Source organism: Pleuronectes platessa, chromosome 13 (genome assembly GCF_947347685.1).
Source record: "Pleuronectes platessa chromosome 13, fPlePla1.1, whole genome shotgun sequence".
NCBI lineage: Eukaryota > Metazoa > Chordata > Actinopteri > Pleuronectiformes > Pleuronectidae > Pleuronectes > Pleuronectes platessa.
Genome location: NC_070638.1, coordinates 16,135,561 through 16,152,947, shown reverse-complemented (window position 1 = coordinate 16,152,947; position 17,387 = coordinate 16,135,561). Strand labels below are relative to the sequence as shown.

Below are 17,387 nucleotides of genomic sequence, written 5' to 3'. Positions count from 1 at the left end.
TTCCTCTGTGGTTAAGAGTCAGTTCTCTATAAGACATGCAGCACTTCCTCCTGTCCTCCTGCAGCTTTGCAAGCTCTTTTTTTGAAGTCACGGTGAAGACAACACACAAAGGTGCTCACAGTGAGCTAGGGGGAGGATTTAAGTCACTATTAACCTTCATTATGCAGCTAATTTAGATTACATTGTTATGAAAGAAGAATGACATCACATGCATTGCAGTCCACACCTGTGTGTATGGACTGGAATGCCTGTCTGACTGACCTGCTATCATTCTTATCTTACAAAATATTGCAGGCTTTGCTTTGGCCACCTGGATAGTTGCCTCCAACATTTTCGCAGCTGCTGCATGCTGCGACATCTGCGTCTTTCCTGCTTCATGGAGGCCCCACACTTTTTGCCTCTCTCTTTGCAGCCACTTACCTGGAGACGATGGTTTAAAGCCGATATTTGAAGGTATCACATAGAAGATTGGGCTGTAATGCATTTGGGGGAAGGGTTGGCAGGATGTGCCTGGTTGGCCCAAAAACAAACCTCTGAATGATACTTGTTATAGGTATAGATGAGTTGGGGGTATCTTTAGGCCCAGATCAATTATTTTGCCATCCTTTTGTCTTTGTGGAAGCAAGGAACAACATAGACGGTTTTTAGTTTTATTATTTGATGTAAAAAAGAAATGTGACATAGCAGCTAGCAGTGCTAGACGTGTGTTCAATTTCTGAGAGAGCTAAATGCACTGCAAGTTAAGAGAAGACATGCAAACAGAAAAAAAAGACATGCAAATTAAGAAAAACATAAGAAACCCATGCAAATACAGAAACGCGCTGCAAAATGTCAAAAAAAACTGAAATGTGCCCTGGGGACCCAAAACGTGATGAACCTGCTCGTAGTTCCTATGCTCTGTGACGTTATTTGATTTGCATATTCAAAATGAACATGCGTATTACGGGATTAATAAAGGATCCATACATCTATCTATCTCTCTATGACGTTCTGCAGCGCATGTGTAGTCGAATTGATGACGTTTTCTTAAATTGCACGTTTTTTGAATTGCATGTGTTTACTTGATTTTCAGTGCATTAAGCTCTCTCGGCCACCATAGTTATCACCAAAAAAGGGTGTGTGGTCGTTCTGCTCTCATCTCTGACCCATGTGAGTTTTCTGTCAAGCTCATCATGGAGTCATCACCCCCCCCCCCCCCCCCCCCCCCCCCAGTTTGATTGACTCGCGTTAGAGTTCGGAAGCGACCAGATATTAGAATAAACATTCCGAGGTGAACTTACATGGGGACATTGAGGCGATGAGAAAGGAGAAGTTCCACTTCCTGTGTGATGGTGTTAAAGTGCACCTCCTCAGACTGGGCGTGGTTTACCCCCAAACTCTGAAATAGGGATCGAGGGCGAGGCGGCATCTGAGTTGTTTGTACGCAGGGAAGTTGGAGTCCACACACTGTTGCTAGAGGAAAGATCCGAGGATAACAAACACACAGATCACAACCACACCCACCCACACACGCCTCCTTTACACTGGAACAGAAGGACTGAGCCCTGCAGATTGATCTGCGTAGCGCATCCTGTCATCCGAGGGTAAACTCCAAGGAGGGAGAGGAGTACAAGTCCGACTGCCGCCGCCTCTGTGCTGGATTCACTGCGACACATCTTGTTTGGCCGGTGAGTTGTTTTGCAGTGATCCGTTGAGTTTCTGCTGTCCCCCCCCCCCCCCCACCCCCCATCTCTCCAGTGTATTTCAGGTCTATTTATGTGAATGGTGACTTTGGAAATATGTGGTTGAGGTGGTTCACTTACGCAGGGCTGGTTTTAGCTGCAGTGTGAGCGTGAGGATCAATGTTGGGACAGCAGCTCAGTCTGTTTACGGGACAGTGACGACACCCTCGGTGCGTAAATGAAAAGGAGTTGTAACAGCCACCAGACAAAAGGAGACCACAGAAGAAAAGGATCAAATAACCGTTAACTATACAAAGAAAGAAAAAAGAAAAATCGTAAACTATCAGTCAAGTTCAGACTGGAACGAGGCCATATGAATTAAACACCGTCAGGGTGTTGACAGACGACACTGGACACCTGTAACGTGAGCACTGTGTCTATGGACATCATAACCACTCCATTCACAAGGAGTTCTGTCGCGATCACTATTACTGAGATAGTCTGGTGAGGTTTTCCTGGCGCTGCGTGTTTCCTCCTCCCTGAAGTCATGTGTGGCAGTATTTTATGAGACGTATAATATTTTCATTGCCGGTAGGAGTGACGAAAGTATATATTTCCCGGCTGAACAGGGAGACAAAAGCCATATTTAAATTGCAGCTCACCCAAAATTGAACTGCATTTTGATCTAAGCAGACAATGATGCTTTTAATTCAAATCAATTCTTACACTCGTACACGGTGGAGCCGAAGGAAACTATATATAATGTGAAAATACAATTTTAAAAGCAATCTTTTTCTGGAAACAATGTCTCTGTCACGAGCTGGTGATTGGTTTTTCATTTTCCTGCTACTCTCTCACTCATATGACACATGTGTTGCTCACAGTCTAATTGTTACGTGAGACTATCTCCATGCCGGCCACTGAACATTCATCAACCTCTGTCAAGTTGCTGACAAGAGTGTGCATTGCTGGCATTAGCTTTATGGCAGGCTGTAAAGTCAGATGTTAGGCCCAGCCTAGATATGTGCACTATGAAACCCACACATGGGTGTAATAGTGCAGTTTTTTTTTCCAGTGTGAGAGCATATATGAGGCTGAGTGTCTCATTAACAGGCAGCAACAAAAAAAAAGCCATTTATGAGCCGGTGACCTCATTAGGCACAGGCCATTCAGATGTTTAACCCTATACACAGGCTAGTAGAACCTCTAGTGCACAACATGGGTCACAGATGACCTGTATTCCTTTCCTGTGTTAGATCATGCACGGCTGGGTGTTTCTTTGCTATATTAGTTTATGGTAAAGGTGTCTTCTATTACATCACAGGAGCCTGTCCTATAAACTTTCCTCCTTCCAACTGCACACCCTACTTGAACTATCAAAGCTCTTCCTTCTCTTTATTTATGTCGGGACAAACTTGGCTTTCATTTAATTCAGGAAATCATTTGCTTCCTCGAATGGAAATGGCCTTAAAAGTTGGTGAGTGAGTATTCGGACTGATTGAACTCAAGCTTGATCCTGTGAAACATAATAAAGGTCCTCAGCATCAGAGATTTCAGATTTAGAATCAAGACCAAGAATTGCCCCCTCTTACTGTTCTTCTTGCAGCATCTTTATGAACATGGCAACCATAAGTCTGAGATGATTGCGAGCAGGCCATGCTAACACCCTGGAGACACAAAATCAAAATCATCTTTTAAATGCTTATCAAGCAGTCTATTTAGTAGATACTGTTATATTTCGAGTTTTATTTTGTTGAACTAGCTTTGGTTAGCTTGCCTGTAAACAGCTAGCTAGCTTTTCTATGTGTTGGTCATATTTCTCTTTCTCACTAGTAATGGATTGTAAAATAAGACTTGCATGCATCAGATGTGCAAAAGCAGGTGTGTGAAATGAATGGTAGTTGTTCCATAGTGTATATATATACTGTGTGGGTCCTTTTTGACCCATTGGTGTAAAAGTGATGTAGAAATACTAAATGTAATTTGATAATTAAGTAAAGAAGGAAAAGGTAAATAATGATTTGTGGTAATACAAATCCAGATACTTAATGAATACTTGGAATATTAAATGATGAAATACATTTATTTAAAAAATATAGCAAAGAAACACTCAGCGATGCATGAAATAACACAGGAAGTGAATACGGGTCAATTTTCACCGATGTTGTGCATTCGAAGGGTAGTGATACAAAAACGATTTCCATTCAATAAGTAACAAAGGAACAATTTAAATAAGGATTTGTGATGATCAAAAACAAGTTAATTGGGGAATAACTGAAATACTGAATGATGAAATTCATTCACTGCAAAGATATAAAAAATAAAAACTGAGCCGGGTCACTTTTGACCCATGCTGTGTATCAAAGAGTTGAAAAGCTCTTGGGGTGCGATGGGAGTCCCCCCTCGATTTGAGCCCAGGCCCCGGGGCGGAAGCGCGCTATTATTGTAGCGCATTGTGCCGCAGAGCTGGTTCTGACACCGCCCATTGTGTCGGAACGCTTTCCATGACTCTCAGCGATTTCAGTGGGTCCGCGCCTTAAACCCTTCCATTATGGAAGAGCTTGCGTTGCAGCATTTGCTGTGTAGGCTTTTGCATTCAGTGGCCATCCCGATCCCCTAACCCCCCTCCCACCCACCAACGTTTTGACTTTTCAGCGAACGTTTCTACGCCTTCACAGAAACGGCGAGTGTGAAGTTGGTGCAGCCAAATGAAAATATAACATCATGTTCTGTCTGGTCTGGACGGAGAGAGAACACAGACAAAGAGACAACAGACAGGGTCGTCAAAGGCTAAATTAGCCGTCAAATAAAAGCGGGCGAAGCTAGGTCACGTGTTATCAAGATCTGTGATTCCATTGAGTTCATGATTGAGTTCCTTAGGTCCATTTTCCAACACACCATAAAAAAAGAGAGGGAAAGAATATAGGGTGTGTGTATAAAGACCATTCCTTTAGTTTCAGTCAACGTTTCCAGTTAAAAATGTTCTTAATTTTTGGGAGTGCAAAAACAAAGTTAATCGTTTCCATGGTATAGAGTTCTTGAATGATTTAAATCCATCAAGAGACTGACACAAATAAAGTAAAAAAAACTAGGACCAATGCTAAAACTTGTTTACCCCTCTTTAAGATGTATTACTTATTTCCTACTACCCATAGCAGATTTATCAGGATGTAATCCATATATCAAATATGAGAAGATTCGATTTTCATCGAAAGGCTCCTTGACAAACGGTGGTTACTTTATCTGGACCATGTAAAGGCCCTTGCACTTGTTCCAGCAGATGGGGATAACTAAAGTCATGTTTTCAATTCACACATTTATACATATAGTGTTTTATGGCCTTTTTCTCGCTGTTGATTTGTATTTATTAGTATCATCAGTTGTTGGTACTTTTACTGTCCCAACTTTGTGTTCTGGTTTGTAGCTCAATGAGTACCTGCCTCTAATCTGGACTCAGTACACGACGAACAGCAGTGGTATCATTTATCTTTTGCCTGATGATGTCAAAATTCAGTTTGAACTGATCACACCAAAGGTCCTGCATCTTCATTCTCTGTTTAGGTTTTGCCTCATTTTTCTTTTTCTTTTCTTTTTCCCCTTCCTCCCATGCTGGTGTGGGATAGGAGAGAGGGAACGTGGGTGGGAGGAGATTTATAATATATAATATTATTTTATATAATATATGTTGTTGAACGCAATACTAAAGAAAAGGAAGGGGGGGAATCTGTTTAATGTAGTTGACATTGTGCTGCTGTATTCAAACCCAGTGCAAACCTAGTGAATTTTGAATTACCTAAACTAAACTCATTGAATGGATAAATTGTGTTTTTAAATACTGAGGGTTAGAGGATGAACTTACGTCTGTTTCGAAATGTAATAGTGGTTTCTACAATCATGAGCTCATGTCACAATGTGCTCTCTCCTCTCGCATCCCAGCAGACCCAGTGACTCCCATCAGCTCCTGGGCCTCCTGCTGGATGTGGACAGCCTAGGATGGAAGACCCACCACAAGCTGCTCTGAGGCACTGCAAAACTACACGCTCTACCCCCGCAACTTTGGTCGTCTTGTCTCCTCCTCGTACGCCGACACGACCAGCTGCTTCGCCGCTTGTCGGACCACCGCCACGGCGTGACGAGATTCCAGGATGTTTTTGAGGTTCCGCCGATTACGGAGATGCCAATGTGTGCAGCTGATGACCACCTGCCTGGTGCTGTCGGTGGTGATGGTCTGCTGGGAGCAGCTGGACAACCATGTGGTCAGTCACGTCAAGTCCTACTCCTACCGCTACCTGGTCAATGGCTTCTCCTACATCAACAAGAGCTTCACCATCCCACGCGAGCAGGCGAGAAGTTTCAGCAACTTCCGCTACCTGCTGGATCACCCGGACAAGTGTGCTAACAAGGACGTCCTCCTCCTGCTCTTTGTCAAAACGTCCCCAGGGAACACTGAGAGGCGTAAAGCCATCAGATCCACCTGGGGTAATGAGACCTACATCCAAAACACCTTGGGAGTGACTGTCAGGGTGGTGTTTGCCCTAGGATCGCCTCGGACCAAGACGGACGAGCCTTCATGGAGGACGAGGAGTAGGTTGGGCCCCCAGGAGCAGCTCATCCGTGAGGACCGCCTCCATGGTGATTTGATCCAGCAGGACTTCTTGGACTCTTTCCACAACCTGACCCTGAAGCTGATCCTACAGTTCCACTGGATGCACAGCCGCTGTGCACACGCCCGCTTCCTCATGACGGCCGACGACGACATCTTCGTCCACATGCCCAACCTGGTGAGCTACCTGCAGGACATGAGCCGCAGAGGCGTCACAAACTTCTGGATCGGTCGAGTGCACAGAGGGGCACCGCCCATCCGCAGAAAAGACAGCAAGTACTACGTGCCCTACGAGATGTACCCGTGGCTGTCGTATCCCGACTACACGGCAGGGGCTGGGTATGTCGTCTCCAGCGACGCAGCAGACAAAATCTATCAGGCCACACTGACCCTGAACGCCTCTCTTTACATAGACGATGTGTTCATGGGCATCTGCGCCAACGCCGTTGGTGTGTCCCCACAAGAGCATGTCTATTTCTCGGGGGAGGGCACGGCGCCCTACCACATGTGTATCTATGACCAGATGATGACCTCACATGGACACGTGGAGAATATCTATGACCTGTGGAAGGCCGCGACACGCCCTCAGGTGAAACGGTGGAGCTCTGGAGTCGTAGGCAGGCTGTACTGCACGGCCGTGAAAATGGCTCTTCTTTGTAAACCTTACTATGTCAACACATACCCCTGCAAAGCAGCCTTTTTGTAGTACACCTGAATAGCTGCTGGTGTGCGTGTCAGTATGTGACAGAGAGCGAAAGCGTGTGTCTGTGCAACATAATGAAATGACGAACATCTCTGCGAATGTTACCTCAGTCCTTTCAGTCGGACACCAGCGTCTGGAAAACCTGGAAACATGTGGTGTGTGGGGAGAAGTGTTCACATGATTTATCTCTGTTAGTGAGACATCATCAAAATATCAATGACCACTGGTACAACAATGCACTGACACTGGTGTTGGACCGACCGCAAATTGTGATGAAAAACAAGGCACTCACTGCCCCTTCCTCTCATTCACCGGCTTTATTACATTGACTGTGAAATAATTGCATTTTTCTAAAAGTTTTTTAAACCCCTGATGGCCCAATGAGGAGATATGTTTTTCTAAACTGGTGGTGCAAAGCAGAAGCGATACATTTGGGATGTGGTCATGACGTGCGAGTTATTATAAGAAAAACTGTCAGATCGAAAAACTGCCTCCATGACGTGTAACGGCAGAGAAGACTTCCTGTGCAGTAATGACTTCCTGTGCAGTAATGACAAGCAACAGTTATATAAGTTAAGTATACAATAGGAGGATTCTTTTTTTTTGTAATGGCATTAGTGATTTTTTTTTAATGAAATAAAATCCACACTCTTGTTTCAGGTGTGACAAAAGAGGTGTCAAATGTTGTCAAAGTTATTTATTTTTTAATGTAGTAATAAATCGTGTCAGTTTGTTGCTCAGGAAACGTCTTAGTATGAGGAAGCTAAACCAGTTGAGGTTTGAAACAGTGTCTCAAAATAAATCTGTCTGTCCCAGATATATAAAAGACTTTGTTTTCGAATTGTTCTTCCAATGAAGTCAATTCTCCAAACATTCTCAGGAAATGGGCAGTGATTAACAACATGGATTCCTTGTGGCACTTTGGATCAGTAGAGCGTTAAAACAGTTGGCCCTGCTCTTTCTGTGAAGAGATTGCCGGAGATTCCTTCCTTGGGCAACAGGAGCATGATACACAGATTGAGAGTTTAGTAAAGCTTCCTGTAAAAGGAATCAATCCAATAGAACACCAGTTTACATTCTTGCTGCGGATCGACACACCTCTTCCAAATACTGGAAACCTGGGCATGTTCCCACCACTACTCTTAAAGCTGATTAATTAATAATATGTTATCTCTTTCGTTAAATGAGTCCAAAATACAAACCATAACATGTCCGACATGTAACACAGGAGTTATGTAATGCACTTATTTTTCTGCCAGGCACCAGTTTCTGCTAGTTACCTTTGAACCTCATGGTGAACAAGCGGGCGTCCCCCTTTTTAAACTATTACTGTTTTGGTATAACCCTGCTTTCAACCAATTATGTTTTTATGCTACTAACTTGCAACCGCAAAAACATTTTGAAGGTAAAACAGTAGGTTTTTCAGATTAGTTGAAATACATTGTTTATTTGTTTTGAAAATTGCAAATGTGTTGATACTGGATATAGTAGTAAAAATGTTTAAAGACAACATTATTTGTGCACAGTAGTATCATGAACATAACATAGGACACTGGTTTGTTTTACACTGACACTATAACCACTTTTATATCTGTACCATCACCTAGTTAGCTCAGCTTGGCATAATATAATCTTTAACATCAGCTTTAAAATGTCCCACAGTGTAGTGTATATACTCTTTTCTGCTGCAGACACAGATATGTTTCCTCATTCAGATAATTCCATGTTATAGTAAACATAATCTGACTGATGTGTACTATCGGTATATGAATTAAAATGTCAGTGTGTACAATTTAAAGGTCACAAGTGTTGTCCTCTCCCCGCTGGGATTTGTCTATATGTTTATTTATGGCACCTCTTCCTGAAATGTGATGTGGTCCGGATTAGCTGTGCTCCAAACAGCTGCCCTGTTTCCATGGGAACACAAAGAGGAATAATTCAAACAATGGATTTAAACGAGACTCAAAACACAACCAGCTGCTGACATCTGTTTATAAAAACTGTGAAGACTGCCTGTTGGTGGGTTTTTAAGAAGCGCCCTCAAATATGATGAACACGCAGCTTTAGTTAGATTTAATTGAGAAAATGTGATAATACCATCATGTGATAATACCATGTTATTTTTAGATTTACTCAAGGGATCATAACTGAGTATCCGCCTCTGATTTACAGGTAAATAATCAGAAACTCGATCAATGAGGATCTTCTTTAATCTCCTCTAGGTGGCTAAGGAAAATAATTGCGTTCATGAAAGTTGGCATGGTAAATATAGTCATTGTAACACCTGAGGCCCACAGGTGAGGTTTAACTATAGGACATTTGAAATACTGTCTCTCTTTGAGAACAAATGTCACATGAGGGTGGTTGTAACCAGCATCACACAGGATTTACCACATGGTGACACTAGAAGAACGTTAATCAGGCCATCTCACTCGGTTTTCATAGTTCTCATAGATGTGGCCAAAAAATGGTTAATAAATAAATAAATAACTCATTAGAAAAACAAATAGTTTGTGATAAAAAGGCTATTGTATTTTATGTGTATTTATATCTGCGTCCACGTGTTACTTATGCAGGTGGGTTTAACTCAGTCTAAAACCGGATTGGTTAAACGGTGTAGATTACAGTTTTTCACAGTTGTTAACACACGTTTTTCAAAACAATAACGGCTTTCTCAAAACTGCACACAGACAACTGAAAACCTCACACAGGAAATGCTAAACCTGACACTCCCTTTGCAAGATGACTCTTTGCCATCAAATCTCTCAACTGTTCACAAAATGGAACTCGTGTTTTCATTTGGTACACACAGCCATATTTTCAAATGACACACACATACCATTCATTGGGAACACACAACTAAGCATTTACAACACACTGAAGTGCAAAATTGAAAACACAATCATCAAAATGGAACACACCGTATGAATGACAATGACTCTGGAGAATGAGCCATTTCTCCTTTTGTAAAATGTCTCAGTGTAGGCCAACTTTTTTCATAGTCAAACATAAAAGAGCACACAAATATGCAGCAAAAAAAGGTTTATTTCGGTACACACAAGAGAACAGTACAGTACTGTAAACCGGCCTGCTCAACCCCCCCCCCCCCCCCCCCTTCACAAAAATTACAGTTTTTCACAATTGTTAACACATGTTTTTCAAAACAATAACGTCTTTCTCAAAACTGCACACAGAAAACTGAAAACCTCACACACAAAATGCTGACAGGCCTCAACACTCTCGTCGCCACAGGCCTCCTCCATGGCCTGGAGCAGTGGGACCCGGTCCTGTGGGTTCCGTTCATATACCTTCCACCTCCAAGCTGAAAATAATTCCTCAATGGGATTCAGGAAAGGATAATAAGGTGGAAGGTATAGAATGGAAAAAGGAGGGTGGTCCTGGAACCACTCAGGGACTTGAGCAGCCCGGTGGAAGCTCACATTGTCCCAGATGACAACATGACCGATCCGCTGTGGGTCATCTATCTGGCCAGGTGGTACCAGCAGGTCATGCAGGCCATCCAGGAAGACGAGGAGACGGGCAGTGTTATAGGCCCCTAGGTGGGCATGACGGTGCAAGATCCCATGGTGATCATTGCAGCACACATTGTTATGTTCCCACCACGCTGGCCAATGAGGTTTCTGCCCCGTCGCCTCCTCTTCACCAGGTTGAATCCCACCTCGTCGATAAAGATGTACTGGTACAACACATGAGCTGTGTCAAGCTCCTGGATCCGCTGACACAGACAGCATGAGAATGCAAGTTACAGTATGGACACAGAGAGGTCAACACAGTGGGCTACAGTGAGACACTGTAGAAAAGGAACAATATTGGATTAAAGGTACAATACATGCATGTGTCAGTGCTGAATGTTGGTACACACAAGCACAAACTCTCGCCGTAACTCCTTGATGCCTGTGTTCCGTTCGAATGGGACCCTGTACACTTGTTTCATCCGCATGGCAGTCCTATGAAGAATACGCTCCAATGTAGAGAGGCTGACGGTCTGGACGTTTCTAAATGTAGCATGGTCAGCCAGGATCCTAGTTTTTATTTGTCTCAGTGTGATAGAGTTGTTCTCACAAACCATATCTACAATTTCAGTCTCCTGTTCGACTGTGTAAATGCGGTGAAATTGATCAACGACCTGAATGTTTAGAGATTTGAGTATTTGTGTGTTGTAGGTTGATGCTTTGAGAGTTAACTTGAGAAGTGTGTGCAACAACTGTACATTGTGTGTAGTGTTTTGACAACAAGGTGATGTGTAATTGACAGAGTCTAAAGAAGGAAAGTCAGAGTCTAATGTAGATAAGGGAGTGTGAAGTAGTGCCAAATCGGGTCGAGCGATTGGTACATGAAGTGAAGGTTGTGCAAATTGTGCCGAATTTTCGCTTTTTGTGTTTTAACAACTGAGAAAAACTGTAATCAGATTAGATTTTTGTGGCATTTTGGGAAACAGATAGCTTACATACTTTCTTGCTGAGAATTTGAAAATTGACTGATGACTGCATGCTGAATATAAAACTGCAGCCAGGTGTTAATCTTATCACAGCGACTGTAAATGAGGAAAATAGCAAGATTCGATCCAAAGGTTACAAAATTTCCCAGCACCTTTAAAGCTCACTAATTAATATTAACATGAGACATGACATTTGCCAAACAAAGTGTAAAACCAGTGGGGTTGTTTTTTTTGGTATCTTTGGACTAGTTTCCATTATTTATGCTTAGGTCGGCTAATTTCCCATTTACAGTTCAGATATAAGTTATCGCTGTTTATCTAACACTTGGCAAATAACTATTGAAAGAACTAGTTTATCTAACAGTTCCACATATGCAGCTGGATTATCAGGAGGCACAATATAGTAGAGAACTCCTATCAATCCATGATTGCTACAATTTAGTTTGTTAATTATACGAGTTAAATCAACAGGTGTTTTTTTTTTAAACAAAAATCATTCAAGTATTATATTCAAACGTTTTAAGTTTAAGGGTTAACAGTTAACACCGAGTATTGCAGGAATCGGGTGTTGCAAATTCATTCCAGTCATGATAGCATAGCTCAAGCAATCAGGCCCAAGTTTGTATCCTCTAAATATTCAGAAACTAATCTGAAAAAAATGTTGAATCAAATCTGAAGTTTTACTTAAGTCAAATTAATCTAAACTTAATCAGTTTGCATTAAGTATCAGTGCAGAATACAAATATATGGGTAGAATTTAGTATTTTGCATTAACTAACCTTGCATAATTTGTTAAACTATATAATGAAAATCCATCAGTATATTAGTGCATAAAGTCTTAAAATTCAGTTTACAAAAACAGACATATTACCTGTTGAGATTTTTACACATTTAGTTTCCCATTTACTGTGCACCAGCGTGCTTAGTTAAGGTCTTACAGCTGACTTGCCAGTAGGTGGTGCTAAAACCTAAATCTTCCTCCCGTTAACCCTGCAACTCTTCCTACCTCGTTACTGCCATGTTAATAGGTGGCTTTCAAATTCCTGCTGGTACCATTTTAACCAGTGGAAACGCATGAACAAGACAAAGGAAGATTCCTTAAAGCAATTTCAGTTTATTAAGACATTCCTAAACATCTAGGGAGAAGGAAATCTGAAAAGTAGTCAAGGAGCAGAAGCAATATACTCTGGAAAGGGTAAAATCACGTCAGCAAAATATGGCCAACCAGTGAGGAATTTTGAAGTGGAATAAAACAAACACAAAAATTAGCAGTCACAAAAGATAACAAATAGCAAGGGAATCTATACTATGACAAGTGCCTCTGTTTAAGCAGGCCCACAATACACCGCATAAACATTATAACATAATTTGCTGACTTTATACAGCACTTATACCTTTTAGTCCACAAGTAAGTTACTAAATGGTGGAGAACATCAATAACATGCATCTTAAATGAACATGGAAAGAAATACCTCAAAAGAACCATAATGTTTTCAGACCTCATAGCTTTGTAGCTCCAACCAGCCATAAGTCAAGGTTAGAATCTACAACTGTCAGAGAAGATCCACCATAGAAGTCAACTCGCTTTAAACACACCGCAATTCTGATCCCAAGGTTTAGCATCGACAAGTTTTCCCCCTGGAATAATATAAGCACAATGCAAGTGGAACGACCGCTATCACTGCGGTAAAAAAACAAAACGGAAGATCTCGGGGCTCAAATCAGGTCGGCCACATTCATTGGCATCTCCTCCACGGTAGTATTGTAAAACGTCTCGATGTCCCGAAGAATCCTCTTGTCTTCCTCAGTGACGAAGTTGATAGCAACTCCTTTTCTGCCAAAACGGCCGCCTCGACCAATTCTGGAGAGACAAGTTGAGACGTGTTATACTGGCACAGAAGAGCGAGTGCAAATTTGGCAATGTATACGATTTTGTCTTACCTATGAATGTAGTTCTCTCGGTTTGTAGGAAGGTCATAGTTAATGACCAAGGAAACCTGCTGGACATCGATCCCACGAGCCTGACAAAAAGAAACTAGGCATTTAAATTACATTCAAGCGAAGACATGAGACTATTTGTGCACATGGTATTGTCGCTCGCGAAAAAGTAACAGATTCCTACTTTAGAAGAATTCATTGTGGAGCGCGAGCCCTATTCTACCAAAAGTTTAGATTGCTTGGTCACTTTTGGACTGTTGCAAGATTAATAAACTTTTGGATTTAACTGAATTGATCAGATGCGTTTCTCATACATTACACCCCCTCCATATTGTGCCCCATACTAACCAGAAGATCAGTTGTGATCAACACTCTGCTTGAGCCAGATCTGAACTCCCTCATAATGACGTCACGCTCCTTTTGATCCATGTCACCATGCTGTAAAAAAAAAAAACACCATTTTATTATAGAGAAAAGGTGCAACAGCAATACAAACAAGCACAGATAAGCAAAATAGGAGTATTCAGGTGTAGAACAGATTATATACCAAGGCGGAGACAGTGAAGTCTCTAGCGTGCATCTTCTCAGTCAACCAGTCGACTTTTCTCCTTGTGTTGAGGAAGATGACAGCCTGAGTGATGGTGAGTGTCTCATACAGATCACACAGGGTGTCCAGCTTCCACTCCTGCAGACATCAACGGAAAAACCACAAGTCATGCACTGTAAGGGGGGAGGGTTATCAAACACCCATTTAAGTCTTTGATAAATGCAGCCGGGATGTAACACAGGATCGTGAGACCAAGGACATTGGACATTATGAAAGAGGTCCCTCCCAGTCTCATTTTTGATACTGTGCCTTTCATTTCCTTCCCTGGTGTACCCATGCTTACACGGCCACATGAGCTAAACCAGAGGTCTGGCTCCTGCAGTTTTAGCAGGGTGCTTTAAGAGAAGACTGATATATGATGTTCAATGACTAGTGAAAACACCACAAACTGGGTGACTGATCAGCTAACCTACCTCTCGCTCCACATTTATGTAGAATTGCTTGATACCCTCGAGGGTTAGCTCTTCTTTCTTCACCAAGATGCGAATGGGCTCTCGCATGAACTTCTTAGTCACCTCCAACACATCTAATGGCATCGTGGCAGAGAGCAGAACCACCTGAAGGAAAGGAATAATGACTTTTATAAGACTCAGTCCATCACAAGGTCAAAAAGGAAATGCAGTGTTACAATAGTTATTTGCTTAAGTGCAGACTTAAATTGTGGCACTGCACCTTGAGAAAAGTAGCCAATGAACATTAAGAAAGAGGTTCGACCACATCTCATTTTCAGTGCAGTGCATTTGGATCTCCTTCTGCGCAATAGTTTGCTAGCATTATTGCATGAAACAGATCAAATCTGGATCACACAATTATAGCAGACTTCTGTTAATGCAGAAGGGTTTCATAGTTGTCTGTTGCGCCTGGACACAAATGATCCTTACCTGAATGTTTGTGCTCAGTTTCTGGAAGATCTCATAGATCTGGTCTTTGAATCCTCGACTCAACATCTCATCAGCTTCGTCCAAAACAAACATCTTGATCCATTTTGGGGCTGTGCAAGACATTTTTTGTTAGAAGTTGCAGAGTTCCGTCAAAAGCTGTTCTGCTAAACAGGACATGTCATACTTACAGAGATGTCTCCTGTTAAGCATGTCGAACACACGCCCTGGTGTGCCCACCACTATGTGAGGGGCCTCAGACTCCAGCTTCTGTATCTCGCTACGGACATTGGTCCCTCCGATGCAAGCATGGCAGGATGCCCCCAAGTAGTCACCCAGAGCCAGAATAACTTTCTGAATCTAATGAGGAAACAGGAATACAAAACAAAAGGCTAATTGAGGATAATGTTGTACATGTAGCAAGGCAGAACATGCCAACTGAAAACTGTAGAATTGTTCATGGTGATCAGTGTAATTAAGGAATCAGCATTTTAAATCAGTCCCGAAAGATGAAAAGCATCATATCACCTAGTTTTCTACAGCAACACAGTTACAATCAAATAAATGGAGCCAGATCACCTTTGAGACCAATGTAGCCATGGACAGAGACTACACCAATCCTCAGAGGGCACGTTGTAAATTTTGAGCAAATATTACCTTAGTATTTGAATCCCCAATATGCTGCCTAGGTCTGAGAGACTTAGGCTACCATGACCTCAGGAACAGCATACCTGCTGAGCCAGCTCTCTAGTGGGAGCCAACACCAGAGCCTGTGTCTCCTTCTGCTCAATGTCCAAATGCTGCAGGATAGAGATGGCAAACGTGGCCGTCTTGCCAGTACCTGACTGGGCTTGGGCAATGACATCGAAGCCTAATGGCAATAGGACAGGGAATATTTGATGTTAACAAGTTCAATCCTAGCAGTGCAAAAAAAAAAAGAAAAGTGATAGTCAAGTCAACACTGCCTCAATGCATAAGACACAGGATATTTCTGATGCTTCAGCTGAGACAGGTTTATAATATTGAGTGATCAGTGAAAAATAGTTATCCCCATTATTGGGTAAGTCCCGAAAGATGGTAAACATCATTTCACTCAATTGTTAACTACTGACTTAATTCTAAACTAATTTATTGGTAAATTAGGTTTCTGTACCTTTGATGCAGGGGATGATCGCCCTCTGTTGAATGGCAGATGGTTTTTCAAAACCGTACGCATAGATTCCCCTGAGAAGAGTCTCCTTCAGGCTCATATCATCAAAGTTGTCCGTAATCTCGGTCCAGTTGCTCTGGAAAACACAAGGGATATCGTGTGAAACCACGTACATATTGACGGAGCATTAAGAGTCTGTAACGTTATCATGTAGTTACCTCGATGACGCCATCAGGCTCCATTGAATCTGGCCCCGCATTCTCTCTAGAGCTGGGGAATTCAAGAGACATATGTAAAATGTACTGATTTAAGGGTTTCATTGAAACATTAACTTGATCATAGATAACGAACAAATGCCCTTTAAGCGTTAGTAGTTAACAGATTTACAGCCAGCAGTCGTTACCACCACGTGTGTGGTTGCATGGCGGCCGCCATTAGACTTGTCAGACCGGTCGCCAAGAACTCGAAAAGTTGCACTTTGACTAATTGAATTCACAACGGCCACGTACGGTGAGTAATTGGCGGATTCCCGGTAGTTCGGGTCACGCCCAAAGTATCTCGTTACAGCCCGGAGCTTCGCTGCGTGCACGTGTGGAATTCTATAGAGGGGCTCGACTTTCTACACTAAATATGCGATAGCCTCGAGGTGCTTCCAGATCGGATCACATGCCCACTCTGCTAACTTCACTTTGAGGGGGGACTAGAGTCGCATTAGGCGGATCTCAACATGGTGCTCCGCTGCCTGTTAACCAATATGTCGGACTGCAGGGCCTGCGCTGCCTGAAAACGAGGCCGCTCTGCGGCCTGCCCCGACGAGTCCTCTCCCTACCGCCGGCCACCATCAACAAAAACGATGTTTCACTTATTCTAATTCTTCAGCATACACTAAAAACCGATGATGCTTGCGTGGCGGCTGATTATTTAGAGCTGCGTTGTTCAGCACTAAATTAATTCAAAAAGCTAACGGGTTAGCATCCAGAGCGCCCCGACACTTAAACAGCGATTGTTTCACTAATCCGACAAAACAATAAGCAAAGGTTGCAGTTACACGGTAATTACATCTCAACATCGAGTATTGTTAAAAACCTGATGACAGAATGTGAGTGTCTACCTGTTGTATTCAGTAGGATCAGAAGACATGGTCTGTTCACAACTTCAGCATGCAACTGGAAAGATCGCTAGTGACGACGCCGCGTGCCTTTATACAGCCGGACTATTTTCACCCAGGAACGTAATGCTCAGTTTCGTCCACAGTTTCGTCCCAGTTGACGGACATAATTTTTGGAGCACACCGTGTTTTAATCTACATCTGCTTTATAAAGACATATGTGCCAATCAACGATATAATGAGGAAATTGTTCCAGACTATATTTATCAGCGGAAGGATA

The 17,387-nt window shown here is 42.5% G+C and overlaps 2 protein-coding genes and 4 non-coding genes across 7 annotated transcripts; 1 reads left to right on the top strand and 5 right to left on the bottom strand.

Annotated features, from left to right (window-relative positions):
- Positions 1-1,272: 1,272 nt before the first annotated feature.
- LOC128454850 (lactosylceramide 1,3-N-acetyl-beta-D-glucosaminyltransferase A) lies at positions 1,273-8,765 on the top strand. Of its 2 annotated transcripts, none has more exons than XM_053438418.1 (2): positions 1,273-1,667; positions 5,601-8,765. In XM_053438418.1, the coding sequence occupies exon 2, from the start codon at positions 5,807-5,809 to the stop codon at positions 6,968-6,970; it is 1,164 nt and encodes a 387-aa protein (XP_053294393.1). In that variant the 5' UTR covers positions 1,273-1,667; positions 5,601-5,806; the 3' UTR covers positions 6,971-8,765. The 2 variants fall into 2 exon arrangements, with proteins under 2 accessions (XP_053294393.1, XP_053294392.1); XM_053438417.1 differs by having other exon boundaries at positions 1,280-1,667; positions 5,598-8,765.
- A 3,755-nt stretch (positions 8,766-12,520) lies between these two features.
- On the bottom strand, positions 12,521-17,219 carry eif4a2 (eukaryotic translation initiation factor 4A, isoform 2). The gene is made up of 11 exons (XM_053438374.1): positions 17,111-17,219; positions 16,218-16,269; positions 16,003-16,135; positions 15,581-15,720; positions 15,041-15,209; positions 14,853-14,962; positions 14,385-14,528; positions 13,912-14,049; positions 13,713-13,802; positions 13,368-13,447; positions 12,521-13,287 (listed from the first exon to the last, which is right to left on the bottom strand). The coding sequence occupies exons 1-11, from the start codon at positions 17,137-17,139 to the stop codon at positions 13,143-13,145; spliced, it is 1,230 nt and encodes a 409-aa protein (XP_053294349.1). The 5' UTR covers positions 17,140-17,219; the 3' UTR covers positions 12,521-13,142.
- On the bottom strand, positions 14,140-14,320 carry LOC128455346 (small nucleolar RNA SNORA81). Its single transcript, XR_008341721.1, has one exon. It is a non-coding gene; the product is annotated as a small nucleolar RNA SNORA81 (small nucleolar RNA).
- LOC128455347 (small nucleolar RNA SNORA81) lies at positions 14,628-14,810 on the bottom strand. Its single transcript, XR_008341722.1, has one exon. It is a non-coding gene; the product is annotated as a small nucleolar RNA SNORA81 (small nucleolar RNA).
- Positions 15,310-15,379, bottom strand: LOC128455349 (small nucleolar RNA SNORD2). Its single transcript, XR_008341724.1, has one exon. It is a non-coding gene; the product is annotated as a small nucleolar RNA SNORD2 (small nucleolar RNA).
- LOC128455348 (small nucleolar RNA SNORD2) lies at positions 15,874-15,944 on the bottom strand. Its single transcript, XR_008341723.1, has one exon. It is a non-coding gene; the product is annotated as a small nucleolar RNA SNORD2 (small nucleolar RNA).
- Positions 17,220-17,387: the final 168 nt, after the last annotated feature.

Excerpts from the sequence above, each read along its gene's own strand:
- LOC128454850 (XM_053438418.1), top strand. The coding sequence starts at position 5,807 with ATGTTTTTGAGGTTCCGCCGATTACGGAGATGCCAATGTGTGCAGCTG.
- eif4a2 (XM_053438374.1), bottom strand. The coding sequence starts at position 17,139 with ATGTCTTCTGATCCTACTGAATACAACAG. Across the intron at positions 14,050-14,384 it reads ACATAAATGTGGAGCGAGAG|GAGTGGAAGCTGGACACCCT; the intron begins GTAGGTTAGCTG and ends TGATGTCTGCAG. Across the intron at positions 13,448-13,712 it reads TGATCACAACTGATCTTCTG|GCTCGTGGGATCGATGTCCA; the intron begins GTTAGTATGGGG and ends TCTTTTTGTCAG.